Consider the following 19,943-nt stretch of genomic DNA (forward strand, 5'->3'; position numbering starts at 1 on the left):
AGCCGCGGCGCTCGTCGCAGGCGTGGCAGCCATCTTAGAATAGGCAAAGTCGTCGCACGCGCGCGAGAGGGCGCCCGCATCGCCCCGCCGCGCTAGCGGAGCGGGCCGCGACGGTCCGCTGAGGCTGCGTTTTAGCGGACCGTGCTTCTCGCTCCGCTAGCCCGCTTAGCCACTAAGCGGAGAGCGCATGCGCAGTCGCACTCCCGCTCCGCTTAGCTGCTGAGCGGAGCGTAAACACGCCAAACTAAAACTCTCTAATGAAGCCAAGCGGCAAGCGCCAAGCGGGGCAGAAGGAACGACAGTGCAGCGGGTGCGGAAGAGGAAGTGTCGTGAGCGTGTGCGTACGTGTGTGAAAGGGAGCGAACGACGGAAAGCGCGCACTGGCTTCAGCCGTCGCCTACTCTCGACACCCCTCCCTCCCTAACTTTAGCCGAGCAGCCGAGCTTGGGCTCAGCACAAGCCTGCACGGCGAATGCGACGACGGGGAGTGCGTCGATGGCAGGGCACCGCGGCACACTAGTTCACTATAACGCGGGTGTGCGCGTGTGTGTAAGGCCTGTTTTCTTCTTCGTCCGACATGTTGGATCCAACAAATGGACCGTGTCGGACGACCATTTTATTCTGCATTCGGAAGCACGACACTCCGACACTCGGCCAACTATGTCACTTGAATCGAGCGTTGCGATTTATCCGACATTATAGTACTTTTTGTTTACGTTCAAACAACTGTTGTGACAAATTGAGAAAATTTTAGGCAATTTCTATCAGCATATGTCGATTTAGCGTACCGATGGCGTGAATGTTGATCTCGCAAGACGTAATCAGCCGGCAGCGGTAACGTTTGTGTAGACGCAAGCTCATCGGAGCGCTTCTCATAAACTGGTGCATGTCCAGCAATGCTGCAGGAGTGTTCGGGGTGGGTCACCTGTTTCAGGTTTTTAAGGGGCGATGGCACAAAATCTATCCTTCGCTCTTTTCCTGATGTCAGCAGCAAGAACATTGTTACTTTGAAGCATAACCGCACTCCTATGAACGTACCGTGCGCCCGCGTAGCAGCGCCCTATATGATTACGCACAAACAAGCTCTCGCTCAGTGCATCGCATTCTGATATGATGTACAAGGGCTGTGTTTGCATTGTTGCGGCAAATGTTAGCGCATCTTTCGTGAACTTAATGAGCACTTGCGTTTTAACTTCTGCGACGCAGGATATACGATCTGGTTCGGAAATATTGGCAGCATAGTTGTAGGTGTTTTGTTACAGTAACATAATTAGGCGTACCTGTCAACATTTTTTAAGCACATTACCTGGTCTGTTTTATGTTATTTTGTGATTACTTACCTGTGCAACTTCGGCAGCCAGCGATTTTATGTAACTGGCAAGAACAGGAGTAGTTTACACCGACCGGCGCCGCGTTGTTTGTTATTTAAATTTTATGCAGTTACCGGCTTTTACATCGTTCATTGTGTTATACAACAAGATCACCTTTTCTCAACGGCCGTACGAAGGCTATCATGCAGGCCAATAGCAATTAACTTGGACAGAGACCCAACGAGGCGCATTTTTACACTGTCCTTCGCTCCATATTTCCGGTACAGTCGGTACAGTTGTTTACAGTTCATTGGGCTAATTTCGACACTAGCAGATTTGATTTCCAAATAAGTACGGGCTTTGAAACTGGTCGAGGGATTGTAACAACTGGTGCGCGTACACAATGCCTGCATGCTGGCCGTATACCCTGAAATGTGAGACATCATAAAATGGGATTCAAGTTTTTTTTTAATCACTCACACATGCAGGTCAGACCCACCGCTAGCACTTACTGGGTAAACCTGCCATCTGGCCAAATTTATTTCAAAAAATCACAAACTGCCTCTTACACTTCCCGCTTATTTCTTGCAGCCTTGATTACTGCTTATTTGTTGGATTGGAGCGAATAGCCGACGCTCTCCTTTTACTTTTATGGTCCCCATGGGGGCGTCCTTGTTGCCTTTAAAGTTTCTGTAATGAATTGTTTCCATTGCAAACGAGCACACCAAGATTCGGATATTTACAGACAATTTCATGATTTCTGATAATATCATCAGAAGTCATCACCTTCTCAGAAGTCATATCATCATCACAAGTCATCAGAAGTCATATCATCACCTGGAGTCATAAATGGGTCCCTTCATATTCTCGACAAAAACTCCGCTCACATTTATATGTTTTATGCTGGGATCCACGAAGATCTGACTGGCGTCATATCCGCCACGGAAATGACAGCGCCAGAAAAACGCGGCTGCGCCAGGATTCGAGCCGCGTGCTCCGTTGCAGCAACTGGAGGTGCCAGGCGCTTTACCGACTCCGCTACGAGCCTATGAACGCGCCATACATCTTTTCAATAACCTCCTTCATTTTGACGGTGCTGCCGTCTAAGAGAGGTGAAGCTAGGTAGGGCATCACGATGCTAATGAGCGCCGAGAGTTGGCGCCAGCTGAGCACGTCGCAACGCAACCGTCTGGCGTACATTACACGGAGCAGGGACGCAGTGGTCGCACATTTGCGAAAGCGACGCGCCAGCAGGTTGTAGATCGCCAAGCACACCCACAACACAGCCCCGCAAATCACGCTCTTTCGCTGCAGCGGACCGAGAGTTCACCAAATGAATCGCCGGCAACCCGTTCGGTTTCGTTCGCATGCTTTGCGAGCGCGTGTGGTTTCATTGGGGTTTACGCAGTGCTCCGGCGCGTGCAATCCAGTGTGTAAAGTTGATAAGTCTGGCGGTGCCATACCGACGAAATATAGATAGCGATGTGCAAGTTCATATCCATGCAGAATAAACAATCAACTGATTCTGTAAAGGCACATTTAACTTTCGTGTTTTACCGATTCCTCTGAAAGAGGGATCAGCCACCTTTTTTTGTCCGTATTCAGGAAATATGTTACCCGGAACTCAGGAATTACTTGCGAAGCTATTGCGTAAACTACCAGCTTGAGCCGGAAGTCGCATATAATCAATGTTTCCGCATCCTGTCGTAAAATGTGTTTAATTATTCGTAAACTCACCGATGCTCCAGCAAACGTTAAATTACGTTTGTTTCTTTAGAAACTTCAGTATGACTGCACGGTTTGAGACCCCTATAGAAGAAATATTATTGAATTGCTTGAAAACGTTCTAAGAAGTGCTGTTGACTTTACTTATTTTATATATAATTGCACAAATTTGGTTTGTGAGATCATGCCAGCTGATGGGATTCAAATATTAGTCAAGGAGAAAGTTTCTATATATTACTTTTTTTTCCTGACGATAATTCTGAATATTGTCACACGGATTCCGTATCTGAGCTCATGCAAACTGGTGATATTCAAGCATGAGGGAAAAAAGAAAGTCTTAATGCCTTAAATTTTTTGCTGCTATTATGTACAAACTTGCCATAATACGAGACCGCGGCATCCACCAAAATTCAATTTGAGTCTTCAAGTCGTCGTCTGGATACGCGGCAGAGCCGACGCTATTGGACACGATGTTTGTGCTTTAGCGTAATTTGGCTTGTCTGGAGTGCCGTGGGTGGAAAGTATCATGCCGGGCGACTGCGGTTCACAACTTCGGTCCTCAACTCCCAGTTCAGAATCCCCACACCAAGGGGGTACACTTGGTGTGGGGCTTCTGAACCGAGAGTAGTGGGAGCCGGGCGATTTCTTTCTCGCGTGCCTCCGTTTGGAGGCTTCCTTAAATAAATACGTCCTTCACATGAATGACGTCATCGATCACTTCTTTTCGCACAATATACGTGGTACACCTTTTGCGTATGCAGGAGTGCTTACCGTTTTGCGTATTCGTAACGGTAGGCTTACAGACGAATACCATATTGCCGCGAACAATGTATGGGATTGCTGATTTATTGTTTGTTTTTACTGCCGGGCCACGCCAGGCTGTGTTATCTGCGTTCCAAGCAAAGCGCGTCTTCCATTCTTTATTTTTATGCCGCACGGGCTATCCCATTCAGATAAGCAAACTGTTTCGCCCTAACGTCGCTAGCCCAGAATAATCGTCTGTGATCTACAATGTTCTAGATGTGAATCGACAGTTCCAGAAACACTCGCACCGAAAGATAAAAAGCCTGCAGAGCAGACGCCTCGGGATTCGATCTCCGACGCTCGCTTGAGTACGTCACTTTGCTGACTGCTGCTTCGCCACCCGTGTATTATTTGAGTTTTTAGGGGAGCACAAGTTCGCTCCAAAAAACGTGTTTTCCTTCAAGACAACTGCGTCGTCTCTGGCTTCGTGACATCTGGTAGAGGTGCGGGGTACGCACCCTTTATGACGACCTCTGCAAGCCGCCAGCCCAGTCCAACTACAGGCAGCCTCCGACTGCAAGGATTGCCGCCCGAGTTCGGCCTCCTGCCAGAAAGACCCAAGACAACGACTGCTGCAACCACCACCATGGTGCAAGAACCAACGTCGCTAATCCTGCTGCAGCAGCCCCGGGAACCGCCAACTTTCCGAGGAGCCCCCGCTGAAGACCCCGAGGAATGGTTTGAGAAGCTGGAGCGCGTGCGGATCTTCAACACGTGGGACGATGAAGAAACCTTCCGGCATGTTTTCTTTTACTTGGAGGATGCAGTTCGAACTTGGTTCGAGAACCACGAGAGCGCCTTGACCGACTGGACGCAATTCAAAAGCGAGTTCCTTAAGACCTTCATGACCATGGTGAGAAAAGAACGAGCTTCGCTTTTACTGGAAACTCGAACGCAACACCCGAACAAAGGAGTCGTAATTTTCGTAGAGGAAATGAAGCGACTATTTCGTCGCGCGGACCCGGATATGACGGAAGAAAAGAAACTGAGGTTTCTGATGCGAGGAGTAAAGCAAGAACTTTCTGCTTGCCTTGTCCGCAACCCCCCGAAATCGGTGGCTGAATTTGCGTCCGAGGCGGCCGCCATGGAGAAGACGTTGGAAATTCGCACGAGGCAGTACGACCGTCCCATCAATGCGGTAGTTGCGGACACAATCGATGCGGGGCTCTTAGCTCTGACACACTACGTGAGACAATCCGCGCTGTCGTCAGGGAAGAACTGCGGAAACTCTTCCCAACAACGCCGCGACCCCAAGTCACCTCTATGAGCGACGTGATCCGGGAAGAAATTCAACTCGCTTTGGGGACTTCTATGCCTTCCGAAGTACCACGTGAGCCTCAAGCTATGAGCTACTCCGCGGCTGTTCGACGACCCCGCCCTGCTCCAACCCGTCATCAAGAAGTCCCGCCCTACCGCCGTCCACTGTCGCCCGCCCGATCCCTTGCAGGCCAAAACCAGGCGCCGAGGAAGACGGACGTATGGCGAACCGCCGATAATGGCCCGCTGTGCTACCACTGCGGAGAGGCCGATCACATCTATCGTCGCTGCCCGTACAGGAGACTCGGACTGCGTGGTTTCTACGTCGACGCCCCACGCCCCCGACCCGGCCAGCGCCCTACTGAGATAGACGAATACCTGTCCAACACCAACCGAGGACCAGCCCGCTTCAACCGATCGCCGTCGCTCTACCAATACCAGTCGCCCAACCGCCGTAGCAATGCTGATTTCGCACGTGGAAGGTCCCCCAGCCCACGCGGGGGAAACTCAGAGCAGCAACTTCGGGAGGTAAAGTTGCACAACGGCGGAAAACTGAAAACCCTCCAACGACGCAGCGACTCGCTGAAGACCCTGATTCACGACATGCCCCGACACCAACGACCCAATCTAACCCTGACTGACTCCCGACCACGACGACAGCAAAACGGCGTGACGCGTACCCGACATGACCAAACCTGCCGATGAGAATACAACGAAGACCACGACGCACAGTGCCCGACCGTCAACACGCATGCAGAAGCCGAGATACGACGCCACGACGCACCCGGAACTCGAAGAAGGCAGCGTCCGACGTTCAGCTGTCCATAGACGGCTTTGATGTAGTCGCCCTCATAGACACGGGAGCCGACTACTCAGTAATGAGCGGACCTTTTGCGTCTAAGCTGAAGAAAGTTATGACCAGATGGGGCGGTCCGCACATTCGCACAGCAGGAGGCCACCTTGTGACGCCAAGTGGAGCGTGCACATCGCGCGTCACCACAGACGGCACAACGTACCCTGCGGCGTTCGTCATTTTGCCTAACTGCTCTCGCGACGTAATTCTCGGAATGGACTTTTTGACGGACAACGGCGCAATAATTGATCTGCAGACCAAGTCGATAACTTTTTCCTCCGATCACTCCACGACGCCGCAGCCGAACCCCGATCACCGTGCTGCTGTCAGGATCGCCGACGATCACATCACCCTGCCCCCCCGCGCAAGCTTGATGATCGCCGTCTACTGTGAGGATGCTGCTTCTGACATCGACGCTATCGTAGAGAATGATCGAAGGTTGCTTCTCGACCACGGTGTCTCCGTCGCAAGAGGCACTGCGCACTTTAAGCAACGCCAATCTCACGTTTTCGTCACTAATTTCACCGAAGAGTACCAGCATTTAAACAAGGGAGCTGCAATTGCGTTCCTCGAAGAAACGCAAGAAGCAAGTGATGTGATCGCGGTCGCCGACTTTGAACGCACACCCGATGACACCTTCAAGCTACCGCAGCCCTTCGACGTTAATCCGGCGCTACCGCAAGAACAACGGAACAAATTATTGGCTTTGCTGCGTCGTTACAGCGAGTGTTTTTCGTCGAGTTCAATATTACGTCAGACACCCCTAGCGAAGCACCGTATTATAACTGAAGATGGAGCCCGACCTACCCGACAGTCACCATACCGCATCTCTTCCCACGAGCGGGAAGCCATCCGGACTCAAGTCGACGACATGCTCAGCGACGACATTATACAGCCATCGAACAGCCCCTGGGCTGCGCCGGTCGTACTCGTGAAGAAAAAAGACGGCACATTAAGGTTCTGCGTTGACTACCGGCGACTAAACAAAATCACCAAAAAGGACGTGTATCCCCTGCCACGAATCGACGACGCCCTTGACCATGCCAAGTACTTCTCATCGATGGATTTGAAGACCGGCTACTGGCAAATTGAATTGGACGAGAGATACCGAGAGAAGACTGCGTTTATAACCCCGGACGGCCTATACGAGTTCAAGGTGATGCCTTTTGTTCTGTGCACGGCGCCAGCAACGTTTCAAAGAGTCATGGACACTGTGCAGCTGGCCTGAAGTGGCACACTTGCCTCGTATACCTCGACGACGTTGTGGTATTCGCCTGGAATTTCGACGAACACCTTGCAAGGTTGGAGTCTGTACTCGAGGCCATTCGTACATCGGGGTTAACGCTGAAGCCTGAAAAGTGTTGTTTCGCGTATGAGAAGCTGAAGTTCTTGGGCCACGTCGTCAACGCCGCGTCAGTCCTGCCTGACCCGGCAAAAACTTCGGCCATTGCGAACTTCCCAAGGCCGAAAGACAAGAAGGGCGTGCGAAGATTTCTCGGACTGTGTGCATGCTACCCGCGCTTTGTCGCAAACTTCGCCCGCATTGCAGAGCCACTCACACGGTTGACGAAAGATAGCACGCCTTTTAGCTGGGAAAACGACCAAGAAAAGGCATTCTGCGAGCTGCAAAAACGCCTGCAAAGCCCTCCCGTGTTCGCTCATTTCGACGAAAACGCCGAAACAGAAATGCACACCGACGCCATCAATATAGGCTTGGGTGCCGTTCTCGTCCAAAAGCAAAGCGGTAGCGAAAAAGTAATCGCCTTTTCCAGCCGTGGTCTGTCGAAGCGTGAGAAAAATTACTCAGCCTCTGAAAAAGAGTGCCTCGCAATTATATGGGCCATTTCAAAATTTCGCCCATACGTATACGGTAGACCATTCAAGGTTGTCACAGACCACCAGGCGCTGCGTTGGCTCGCCAATTTGAAGGACCCCTCTGGCCGTCTTGGGCAGTGCAGCTTGCGCCTGCAAGAGTTCGACGTTACAATCGTCTAAAAATCCGGCAGGAAACACTCCGAGGCCGACTGCCTGTCCCGCGCCCCCGTCGACCCGCCACCACTAGACTCCGATGAAGAGAGCGCGCTCTTCGGAGTCATTACGGAGAGCGACCTAGCCGCCCAGCAGCGTGCCTACCCCGACTTGCGCGTCATGATCGACTATCTCGAAGGACGAAATGTCGCCGTGCCTAGGGCGTTCAAGCGGAACTTACCAGCATTCAGCCTCAAAAACTCCGTCCACGTGAAGAAGAATTTCAGCCCCGGAACGAGAACACATTACCTACTTGTCATCCCTGCCGAGCTCCGTGACGAAATTTTGGAAGCGTGCCACGACGACCCGTCTTCCATTCATCACAGCTCGCACTATTGCAAAAATCAAGGCGAAGTACTTCTGGCCCCGCCTTACATCCGACGTCACCCACGTTCGTAGTTGCCGTGACTTCCGGCGACGAAAAACGCCGCCGACAAGATCCGCCGGCTTTCTGTAACCGATCGCCGTCCCGTCGAGGCCCTTTCAACAGATTGGAATGGACCTTCTAGGCCCGTTCCCTTCGTCACAATCACAGAACAAGTGGATTGTCGTGGCGACAGACTACATGACAAGCCTTTACTGCGAAGCTGATGCAAGGAATATTACGCTACATCAACACGGATCACAGAAGAACGACGGCGTACCACCCCCAAACGAACGGACTAACAGAACGTCTGAACAAGACAATCGCATATATGCTGTCAATGTACGTTGATGTTGAACATAAGACTTGGGACAAAGTGCCCCCGTATGTCACGTTTGCGTACAACACGGCTATCCAGGAGACGACGCAGCTGACGCCGTTCGAGCTTGTCTACGGAAGACGGCCAACTACGATGCTCAACGCCATGCTTCCGCACGTAGAAGACGACGACCTCAACACCGACGTCCAAGGATACCTTCAGCGTGCGGAGGAGGCCCACCAGCTGGCTCGAGTTCGTACAACGCGCCAGCAGCTTGTGGATGCCGGGCGCTACAACCTCCGACGCCGAGACGCCGAGTACCACCCAGGGGACCGTGTTTGGGTTTGGACTCTCATCCGACGACGCGGACTCAGTGAGAAGCTTCTGCGACGATATTTCGGACCCTACCAAATTCTACGACGTGTCGGCCAACTTATCTACGAGGTGATCCCCGATGGTGATTCCGGAACATCACGATGACGCACTAGGCCCGAAGTCGTCCACGTGGTTCGTCATCTTGCATGCAAGATGACGGACTTTTTTTTTTGTTGTTGTTGTTTGTTCGGACTGTCTTTTATTTTAGCATCGTGTCGATGCACTCTTCGAGGGGGCGGGTAATGAAGCGAACCATGTATGGGCTTGCTTATTTATTGATTGTTTTTACTGCCGGGCCAGGCCCGGCTGTGTTATCTGCGTTCCAAACAAAGCACGTCTTCCATTCTTTATTTTTATGCCGCACGGGCTATCACATTCAGATAAGCAAACTGTTTCGCCCTAACCTCGCTAGCCCAGAATAATAGTCTGTGATCTACAATGTTCTAAATGTGAATCGACGGTTCCAGAAACACTCGCGCCGAAAGATAAAAAGCCTGCAGAGCAGACGCCTCGGGATTCGATCTCCGACGCTCGCTTGAGTACGCCACTTTGCTGACTGCTGCTTCGCCACCCGTGTATTATTTGAGTTTTTAGGGGAGCACAAGTTCGCTCCAAAAAACGTGTTTTCCTTCAAGACAACTGCGTCGTCTCTGGCTTCGTGACAATATCATTTTAACTTGTAGCTTTTTCATGAAACGACTGCTAGTTAACAAACCTCTCGTTCTTCGAACGGCTCCAGCTAGTTGTTTACGTGTCGTTGCCGCCTAGCGAGGGACTGCGGAAGTGCATCCTTTTTGTTCTACAAGAGGGGAGAGGAGGGGGGGGGGGGTGTAATGACGAGTTTCAACTATGCATGCAATGAATTCGGAAGCTGGGATTTTCTGGGCTAGTGGTTCGTAGCTTAGAGAAACGTGCAAACCATGCAAGTCAGGTGCATGTCATCGGTCGCCGCTGCAATGGCTCAACGGTTAAGTCGTGCTGCTTAGCCCAAGGACGCGGGTTCGATCCGGCAAAGGTGGCTGCTTTTCACATGGAGTGAAGAATAAAACAAATCGTGTGTTGAGATTTCGGCGTATGCCAGAGATCCTCAAGTGGTCAAAATTACTGCGAGGCTCTCCACTACGGCGCGCATCATCGCACGTGCAGCGCCGGCGCGTTAAACCCTCACCACCAATGAAATTAATTGTAAGATTCGAGAGGTGGAAAACACTACGGTTTATTTGAAGCGCCTTGCTTTCGCTTATTACAACAACACGTGCTTGTTTCCGACAAGGTTGTAAGGTCCTATAATGTCGATACCATAAAAATGCTCCTGAGAAACTCGAACGCTCATACAGTCAAAACAGTCAAAGCTAAAACAGTCGTCTTCCAACCGTTCTGGTGCCCTTTCCACCTCTCCTTACGCCCGGCTCCAGTCAGGAAACAAAAGCGGGACACCCTTTTGTTTGGGCTTCTGCAGCTGGAATGGAAGCTCGACATACAGCATGATCTAGGCATTGTGGAGCTCATGACGCCTGTCGGTTACTTCATACGCAAGGCGCAAGTACATAAACGTAGTGCAACAGGGATGGTGTAGCGGAAGAACCATGCCAGACAGACCGGGGCAATGGCTCCACAAAACTGGGCTGAAAGCTTTAATGGCACAGGAGCCTCCACAATGATGATAGTGATGGTTGGCGCATAACAAACGAGAGCTTCAACGTCCTCTTGTGCCCGCACCATCATTGCACCGCAAGCCAAACTCGCTGCACCACTGCCGCTAATAGGTACGAGCGCTGTACCGCACAATGTACTTAGTGGCAAGTCGACAGCTTCTCCAGCTGGCACAGCTACCGCATCTCTATCAAATGTCGACATTGTCCTGTAGCACTTTTCATTTCAGATAATGCGTGCGCAGCAAGTCCCGCAGTTCACCTGAAAACTTGAGAGTAATCTTGGACTCCTGGTATACGGGCAGGCACTGATGCGCTGCTCCTGGCGAGTCCCTGCACGCCAGTTTCTGCACGCTGAGTCGTAGCTCAGCTTGGAAGAACCGGGTGGTCTGCACGCACGCGGTGCCCTTTCCTCGTCAAGCACCTTGTAACGGTGCACAACACGCGTGGCTCTAACGATGACTCTGTAGTCGCACAGGTCGCTGTGTCTTGTCAAGTCGAATCAGCCCGTCCCCCCCTCCCCCCCACCCCCCCGCTACAAGTCGTTGCCGAAGTCTACCATTCTTCCGTAATCCTAATATTTAATTTTCGGTCCGTATTGTACACCTTGAAAAGCTGTTGCGAAATGCCGTATTCTTTCGTCTCCAGCGGTGCATCCACCATTGTGCAGCGTTCAGCACAGCCTGCAGTCGCCAAGGGGACGCGGATGACAAAACTGCGTACTCCCCAAAAGTTTCCAGTATTCCAGTCATGTGCCTATTTTATGTAGGTGACACCGGGAAGCTTTCAAAGTCTTGGAGTCGAGCGGTGCTCTCAAATCAGTTCTGTGCGTCCTTAAGTTGGCTTTTTTGTTACGTTTGATTCAGACAAATTTATTTTCTTGATGGGTGTCATCTCAATACGCTGTTTTGCTGCTTCTTTAACAGCCGTTTTCTCACAACAATTTTCTTATAACCTCCTCCCGCACTATTTTCAGGATTCGCCTAGCCGGTTGTCAGGAAGGTCCTGTAACCATTCACCCTTCGTGAAGTTTGCGACGAACTCACGCGGTGAAGGCTGTATGTTTTTTTTTTTTCACGTCCTGGACTTCATGGTTTTCGTCGTCGGCTTGAAGTGGCGCTGAATTATACTTGTCTGCGACTGGAGTAACCTTTTGGTCTTCAAGCTTGTCGTCCCTTTTTCCTCTTGACGCTACCTCGTATCGCGCTTCTGCTCACACGTCCAAGTGTGTTCAGCCTCATCCTCGCTATTTTGGAACGGTGAAGACTGGTACTCTAATGTAACTATCGCTGGTTCCCTCCGTAGACTTCAGCGACATCCAAAAACGAATTGGCCTCAAGCGTCTTTTCTCGTTCTCGTACCTCTTGACGCACGTCGCCGTGCACGGATCGCGATATTTCACCGCCATCCTGAGGCAGTTGTATTGGAGAGGAGCTCTTGGCCTCTCGCTCTCCAGTCTCAAACTTGCGGAGGTATGCGAAAGCGGTATATTCTGTGCTTGCTTCGTTCGCTCCGCGTTATGGACGTGAGGAGCATTGCTTGACAGCTGTGAGAGCTCCAAACGGTTCGCAGTGCTCCTCACGTTGACGTCTTAGAAGTTCGTGTGGCCGCCGGTCGTTCCCAAACCCATGGTATTCATGCTGCTCTCCGTTGACGGGGGAAACCTGCAGCTGGGACACTTCTCCTCGAAAACTCGATGTGCACGAGCCGCCGCGAGAGTCGTCGTCGGGATAGGTGGCAGGGCCGACGCCGTTGGGCACGATGTCTCAGCTTTAGCATAATTTGGCTTGTCTGCAGTGCCGGGGGTGGGAAATGTCACTTCGGGTGAATTCATGATGGTCAAGGCACCGCATATGTTTCCTCCGTGCGCCAAGGCGTCGAAGTAATCTCGTTCAACTTGGTCGCCTTGACGCAGCTCAATGATTTTCTTCAAAGATAGGGGCCGAGCGTCTTAAATCGTGTAAGTCCAAAATAATTATAGCAGCACGTACCGCATAGACACCTAATCTCTGAACATGTGCTGCAGCAGGAAAGGATTTCCAAGCGTTAAAATAGGCCGTTGTTTTCAATAAGCAACATTACTATAATAAAAGGCTTTAAGAGAAAGCACATCTTATCGAAGGACAGCAGTTGAGAAAAATACATTTGTGTTAGTAGCAGCAAAACAAACTCAGGCTATTATCAATGCATGTTAAAAATAATTCGTATAATATGAAAAATATTAAATACGGCTACATTAAATGATTAAATATCAATACAGCAGTGTTACATGTGCACGCGCAGAATGATTTGCAAAGAACGTCACGGTATATACAACGATGCAAGCCTGCTTTGGTGTCAGCACTCGGAATACACATGTAAACAATAATACCATGCAATTAGGGTCAACAAGGCAACTGAGGTTAATACCAAATACGAACAAGACATATGCACGGTCCACTAGGTGGTATCCAAGTGAATATATGGATAACAGTTCTAACACAGATTGTAGCACTTGTTGTTGCTAAGCTAATGACGCATCAGCGAGCCCTTTATAAATGGGAGCAATAATCTACGTTGAGAGACATCCTACACATCAGAGCAAATCAACGCTGAAGGATAATGACACATAGAGCACATGCAGACACAGATACAATCATAATAGATGTTCGGGCACACTTGCTTTTGTAGTGACAATATTTATTTTATTTTTATTTCTAAATACTGCAGCCCCATGGGGCTATCGCAGGAGTGGGGGATACAAAGCATACATCACCCGCACAACGCACACTGAGACCGTTCAACAAAACCACACAAAATAAAAAATAACGAACACTCCAAATACACACTATAATGAACACAAATAGTGACGGCACGAATATATTAGTGCGTATTAAGAAACAGCGGATGTAAATGCAGACAAAGAGAGCGGGTGGAGTAAGCAAGTAAGTTCCATTGCTCCACAACACGTGGAAAAAATCTGTATTTGAAAGTCCTCGTGCCGACGGTTAACCTTGGACTGGCTTCTAGTCGTGTGTGGTTTTGGCAAAAGTTGTAAGGGAATCCTGTGAAAGGCGACGGGAGCCATTCATGATGCAGTGCAGAAATTTCAGAGCCTCAATGCGCCTGCGCTTTGGGAGTGGTGTCAAATTCAAAGAAGACAGTGCTGAGGACAGGGAAAAATAATGGTCGTAGCGGTGGCAAATGAATTGTACAGCTTTCTTCTGAATCCTCTCAATTTGATTAATTTCAGTTTTCTTGTAAGGGCTCCAAACTGGAGGGACATATTCGAAAAGCGGTCATACGAGGGTCTTATATAACGTTAATTTAGTGTCCTTAGGAGTGTTTTTTTAGTGTACGGCGGAGGTAACCTAACTTTTTAAAGGCTTTTTTGCAGATGTAATCAATGTGTAATGACCAAGACAGGTTCTGGGTGATTATAATTTCTAGGTACTTGTATTCTGTTACCATTTCCAGAGCTATATCGTTGAGGACGTAATCAAAACTGGAGAAGTCAGGACTGCTAGTGAAGGACCGCAGAACCGTCTTGCGGATGTTAATTTTCAGGTCCCAGCTATCACACCCCCTGCAAAGCCTTGCGAACGACTCCTGAAAGTGGCAGTGGTCCGCAGGTGAAGTGACTGTGTTGTACAAAACAGAATCATCAGCATGGAGGCGAATTTTGCAGTCAATGTCAAATGGCAAATCATTATTAAATAGTCCCAATAAACAAAATTATATAAAAATACATAGAAATTAGAAATAAAAATGCATAAATAAAAGTAAATTATATAAAAAAAATAAAATAAATATGTCCCAAGACTAAGCCCTGTGCTACTCCCGAAGTCACTGTGACAGTGCTGGAATTTTTGAAGTTATAGGATACATATTGACAACGATCTGAAAGAAAACTGTCGATCCAGAAGTGGGTTTTGTAGAATACCGTTAAGTTCGAAGGCTTAATCGAAGACTTTAGCAAAGTCAATGAAAATGGCGTCGACCTGTTCTCCGGCATCGAGGGCAGCGGAAATATCGTGGGCAAATTCACTCAATTGGGTTAGGGTACTAAACCCCTGCCTAAAATCACGTTGAGTTTTAGTCAAAATGTTGTTTTCCTCAGAGAATTACATTATGCGTTTCTATATTATGTGCTCTAGGAGTTTGCAAGAGAAATTGGTCTGTAATTATTTAAGAGCTGTTTATCTCCCGACAAAAAACAAGGGAGTTATCTTAGCACGTTTCCAAGATTTTGGGACAACACCCGTAGCCAATGATTTTCTAAATATAACTGTGCGATATTGGGTCATCCATAAGGTATAAGGCACAAAGAATTGGTTAGGTATGCCATCTGGGCCAGGAGATTTTTTATGTACAAGTTGAGAACGAGATTTAATACTTCATCATCACTAATATAGTCACGGATTGAAGAAGAGCGATTGGGCACAACGAAGGGGAGAACCGCCGTACAGTCGCAGGAAAATACGGATTGGAAATAAGCGTTGAAAGCATTCGCTATAGTTTCCGGATCATTCGTAGTCTCACTACCGACAGTGATAGATGTGGACGACGAGTCGCGTGGCAAGACTGCGCTCCAAAATTTACAGGGGTTGGTTGTTCGCAAGTTATTTAATTCTACGCGGAAGAAGAAATCCTTTGCTGAGCTAATTCTTATTCTAAGTTCTTCCTTTGCCTCGTTAAAACGATAGACGCTTTCCGGATCATTCAGTCCCCTCTGTCGACTTAATCTAGACATACGACGAGACAGATTCAAAATCTCTCGCGAAATCCAGGGAATTTTAGCGTTTTTCGTTTCTATTTTAAGAGAAACGAATCGCCTTATGGAAGTTTTTAGTAAATGTTCATATTGTTCAACCAGTGAATCAACGTCACTCGTTGCGGCGAGGTCGTAGCATGCACCGAAGCTATCCGTCAAATAGTCGGTGATCGCAACATCGTCAGCATTGCTAATGTTCGGGAATGTAGTTAAAGTAAAGCGTGATTTGGAAACTAACGAGTTTAAATAAACAATACTGCCTCATGATCCGAAATTCCCTCAATTATTTCATATTCGTACCTGGTTTCCGTGATACTAGAGCTTAGGAATACCAAGTAGAAAATAGCCTGCCCTCTAGTAGCAGCGTGGAAAATTCGAGTGAGGTCGAAGTCCAAGGAAAAGTTGATATTTTTATGGCTAATACATGAATCACGGGCGGTGTACGTTAAGGGTAGCCATCCGCCGCGGTGGCCCAGTGGATAACGCGTTGCGCTGCTGAGCACGAGGTCGCGCGTTCGATTCCGGGCCGCGGCGGCCGCTTTTCTGATTGAGGCTAAAAGCAAGAACGCCCGTGTGTTCGAGATTTCGTCGCACGTTAAAGATCACCAGGTGGTCAAAATTAATCTGGAGCCCTCCACTACGGCGCGCCTCATCGCATGCGTTGCGTCGGCGCGTTAAACCCTACAATCAATCAACGTTAAGGTTGGCCAACAAATAGAAGGAGCGTTAAAGTCACCCATTGAAATGAGCTCAGAGGAAAACACAATATGGTCATAAATGTGTTGGACAAGGTTCTGGAATACTTCAACTGAATTTTTGGAGTTATAGGATATATATTCTTTTATTTATTTAGAAAATACTGCAGGACAAGAATGGCCCAGGCAGGTGTGAGGGCGGTACAATACAAGAAAACATGACCAAAAAGGAAACAATAGAGAGGTGGTACGAACTAACAGGTAAATATGGAACATTTTATGGTACAAGATCTAAGCCACACTTCACAAAAATTTTCAATACACCGTAACGCGTTTCCAGATTCCAAAATGTGATGTGGTAGTTCGTTCCATTCTGTCATTGTGCGAGGGACAACGATTATTGCAACGAAAGGGATGACGATTGATATATTGACAATAATTATTGATAACGATTGATATTTTGACAACGACAACATATTGACAACGATTGTAACGACACGGCCAGGAGGACGATAAAACATGGCGATTACAAAAGTGCGACCATTCAAATACAGTTTACAAATAAGGGATTCTGTATCGATAGGTGCAGATAACACTGAAAACTTCAGATCTGCTTGGAATAGCAAGGCGACACCTCCCCTTTCCCATTCACCTGGTCCCGTCGAACAACAACGTATCCAGGATGGGTGAATTCCTAATCATGTACGTCTTCACTTATCCAGGTCTCCGTGATGCCAATTACATGAGGAGCATACGAAGAAAAAAGCGACAAGAAACTAGGAAACGTGTTAGTGATACTTATGGCGTTAATGTGGACTATTGAAAGTTTGTTCAGTCATTCAGGCGGCGGTGCGGAGGCAGATGACAACGGAACACTGCAAGGAGACGATAAGGTAGTGGCATTAGCAGTAAGATTCGACTGCGCATGCGTTGTTTTCCGCCGTTTTTTCATCCATCTAGCAGCTTCGTCCAGTTCATACCGAACATCATCAATAAATACGTGGTCAAACCTCAACTGCACAGACGAGCCGCTAATTCTGAAACAGGTGGATGCATCCCGTAGCTTCTTACGGATGGACCGAACCCTGGCAGAAAAATCTTCTGTTACGTGCTTTAAGAATTGAAAATTTGCTGTTGAAGTTAAGTAACTTCGATATCACGGGTCGAGGATGGCCCTGACGCACCATTCCAATTCGGTGACAGCGCTCGATTTTAGGACATTCAACATTGAGTGTACCAGTGATTAGGCGAGAAATATTGGCTAGAAGATCTGCGTTAGTTTCTTTTGACTATTCTGCAAACCATGAAAAATATTGTAACGCCTTGACCTGTTTTCTAGATCGTCGTTTTAAAGCAAAGCTTTTTACCTCTACCCCTCAAGGGTTCTTTCACGACCGTTGGTGTCACCAGAAAACTCCAGCGAACAAATAAAAAAAATTACCGGCACCGCCAGGGTCGAACCTGGAACTAATAGACTAACAAAGCAAGAGCCCGTTGTCTTACCGATTAAGCTACGAGCCCACGCGAAGACGGGGAAGACAGGTGGTGTACTCACCAAGCACATCTACGGGTTTTACCCCCTGCGTTCTCGCTGAATGCCACGTGAAAGCGTCACGCGACCACTCACGCCCGTCTAGCGGCCCTGTGTGCACCTTGCTCATGTGCTAAGAGTTGCAAAAATTAAAGGAAGCTCACACCAATGCATGATATCTTACTTCTAGTACGCCAATGTGCTAAAACCTGTGGCCTCCAGTGTTCACGTAAAAAATCACAGCTCCTTGTCGTCCGCCCTCACGCCAAACCAAGGAATACATTCAAATACTCCTTGATGGCCAGGCCATCACTCCAAGCCCCAGCATCAAGATCGTGGGCCTACATCTCGAGGCTAACACCAAGAGTGACGTCTCCTTGCAGCACCTCAAAAACAGCATTAATGAAATCATACACATGATCAGGCGAGTTGTCACCAAGAAGCGAGGCCTAACGGAATCCGGTACCTTTCGATTAATTGAAGCTTTTGTCCTCTCCAGAGTCACTTACGTCAACCCCCCGTCTTCTTCTCGACAAAGAAGACGTAGAGATGCTTTATATAATGATTAGAAAGGTGGTTGAGCAGGCCATTGGTCTTCTCATGAGTGCGTCCACACAGAGGATGCTTAGCACGGGGCTCTACAACACCGTGGAAGAGCTGATAGAGGGCCATCTTTGTATCCAGAAGCTCCGAAGAACAGAACTGCGGCGGGTTGCCGCATCCATCCCGAGTTTAGCTGGGCCGCACAGAATGTCCCTCCGCTTGATGTACTCCTGGACTTTTGCCGAGCGTGGCTACCTCCAGATCCAAACTCCTTGGTTGTGTCTCACTCAAGACCGAAGACATGATGGCAGCAGAAGAGGCAGCCATCGCCTTGGATCTCACTCAGCCAGGTGTTCGTAAGGTAGTCACCGATTCCCAACAGGCCTACCGGAATTACCAGTCGGGTTTGGTGTCCCGACCTGCACGGCGTGTGCTGAAAAACCACACCCCCAAATGGTTCCATTCAGCTCATCTAGACACCCGCTCACGCTTTCATTGAGGGCAACAAATACGCCCACCCAACAAGCCTGCGCTTTTACCTCCCGTGCTATGGAGCTGCACGAGGACAGTCACCCGCTTGTCACGTTCAGGGAGATAACCCAGCATTATCGCCTTCTGAGACAGACCGTACCTTCGCCTTACCCTGACCTTTCCAGAGAACAACAAACTACCCTACGGCTCATACACCGGGCTCCTTCCGACAGCCTACGTGTCTTCACGTAATGTATCCGAATCGCTACGACGCTGAATGTAAATTTTGCTCACAAGTAGGAACACTCCGGCCCGTAATCGGGGTGTGCGACTTTAGCCCTGAGCCCCCGCCTCTCTTTCCGTCAACTACCCAACAAGAGCAATGGGAGATGCTGCTCTCCGGGCCCTCTCTACCTACCCAGCTTCAGCGGGTGGACAGAACACAGGCCGCGCGGACTGCATATGGGCCCAACAAAAGAAGGAATCACTCCCCAGGGCTGCACTCTGGGCCGTTCAGGATTCTGAACAGAAGTATTTCTTCCTCCTCCTCCTCCTTCTCTGCCGCAAATCTCGTCGCCTCCGTCCGCGGCGCAGAGACGGAGAAGTCAGATCGTCTAACACCGGGTTGGAGCTTACTTTATTTTATAAAAAAAGTTTCCACTCTTGTGCTACACCAATACAACTCAACCAAACACCGTTCATGCATCATGCATTGATTTAACCTTACCAAGAATATCTCTTTGAAGTAATAAATTGTGTGGTTAAGTGCATTTCACTTCTCTCTGGTTTTACTATTTGTAGAGCGATGTGAGTGAATTTAAGTGACCTCGCACGGGTAATCGTTATGGATGCCGTTTACAGCTTTGCTTTCTAACCACATTCACGGGGTGGTTTGGCGCGATTTTTTGAAATTAGGTCTGTCACAATGACGGAACGATTGTCAATTTTGGAGCGCAGGTGATCCTGAAGCGCACTATTTTCTACAACAGGGCTGGACGATTCAAGCACTGCTACGCGGGATTCGAGTTTGTCAAATCGTGAGAGGACCGACTCCTTAAAAGATTTTATACAGGCGATATCTTCAGCCATTTTTTTCTGTCTTTCAAGTAGTTGGTTAAACATGCCAATAACCGTTAAGATTTCAGAGGGATTTGCAGCAGCGATTTGCCGAGCGGAGCTTTAATCTGTTTTAGGAGCGAGTAGTTGGACCATAGCTAGCTCACTCTGCACTTTGCAAAGTCGAGGATGGTTTGAGCTTTCCGG

At 48.9% G+C, this 19,943-nt stretch overlaps 1 protein-coding gene across 1 annotated transcript; it reads left to right on the top strand.

Annotated features, from left to right (window-relative positions):
- The first annotated feature begins 8,646 nt into the window (after positions 1-8,646).
- LOC144170873 (uncharacterized) lies at positions 8,647-19,721 on the top strand. The gene is made up of 2 exons (XM_077700901.1): positions 8,647-9,002; positions 19,638-19,721. The coding sequence occupies exons 1-2, from the start codon at positions 8,673-8,675 to the stop codon at positions 19,719-19,721; spliced, it is 414 nt and encodes a 137-aa protein (XP_077557027.1). The 5' UTR covers positions 8,647-8,672.
- The last annotated feature ends 222 nt before the right edge of the window (positions 19,722-19,943 follow it).

The sequence above is a fragment of the Haemaphysalis longicornis genome, unplaced genomic scaffold, assembly GCF_048455015.1.
Source record: "Haemaphysalis longicornis isolate Haplotype H1 unplaced genomic scaffold, Haemaphysalis longicornis Haplotype H1 scaffold_2, whole genome shotgun sequence".
In the NCBI taxonomy this organism is placed as follows: domain Eukaryota; kingdom Metazoa; phylum Arthropoda; class Arachnida; order Ixodida; family Ixodidae; genus Haemaphysalis; species Haemaphysalis longicornis.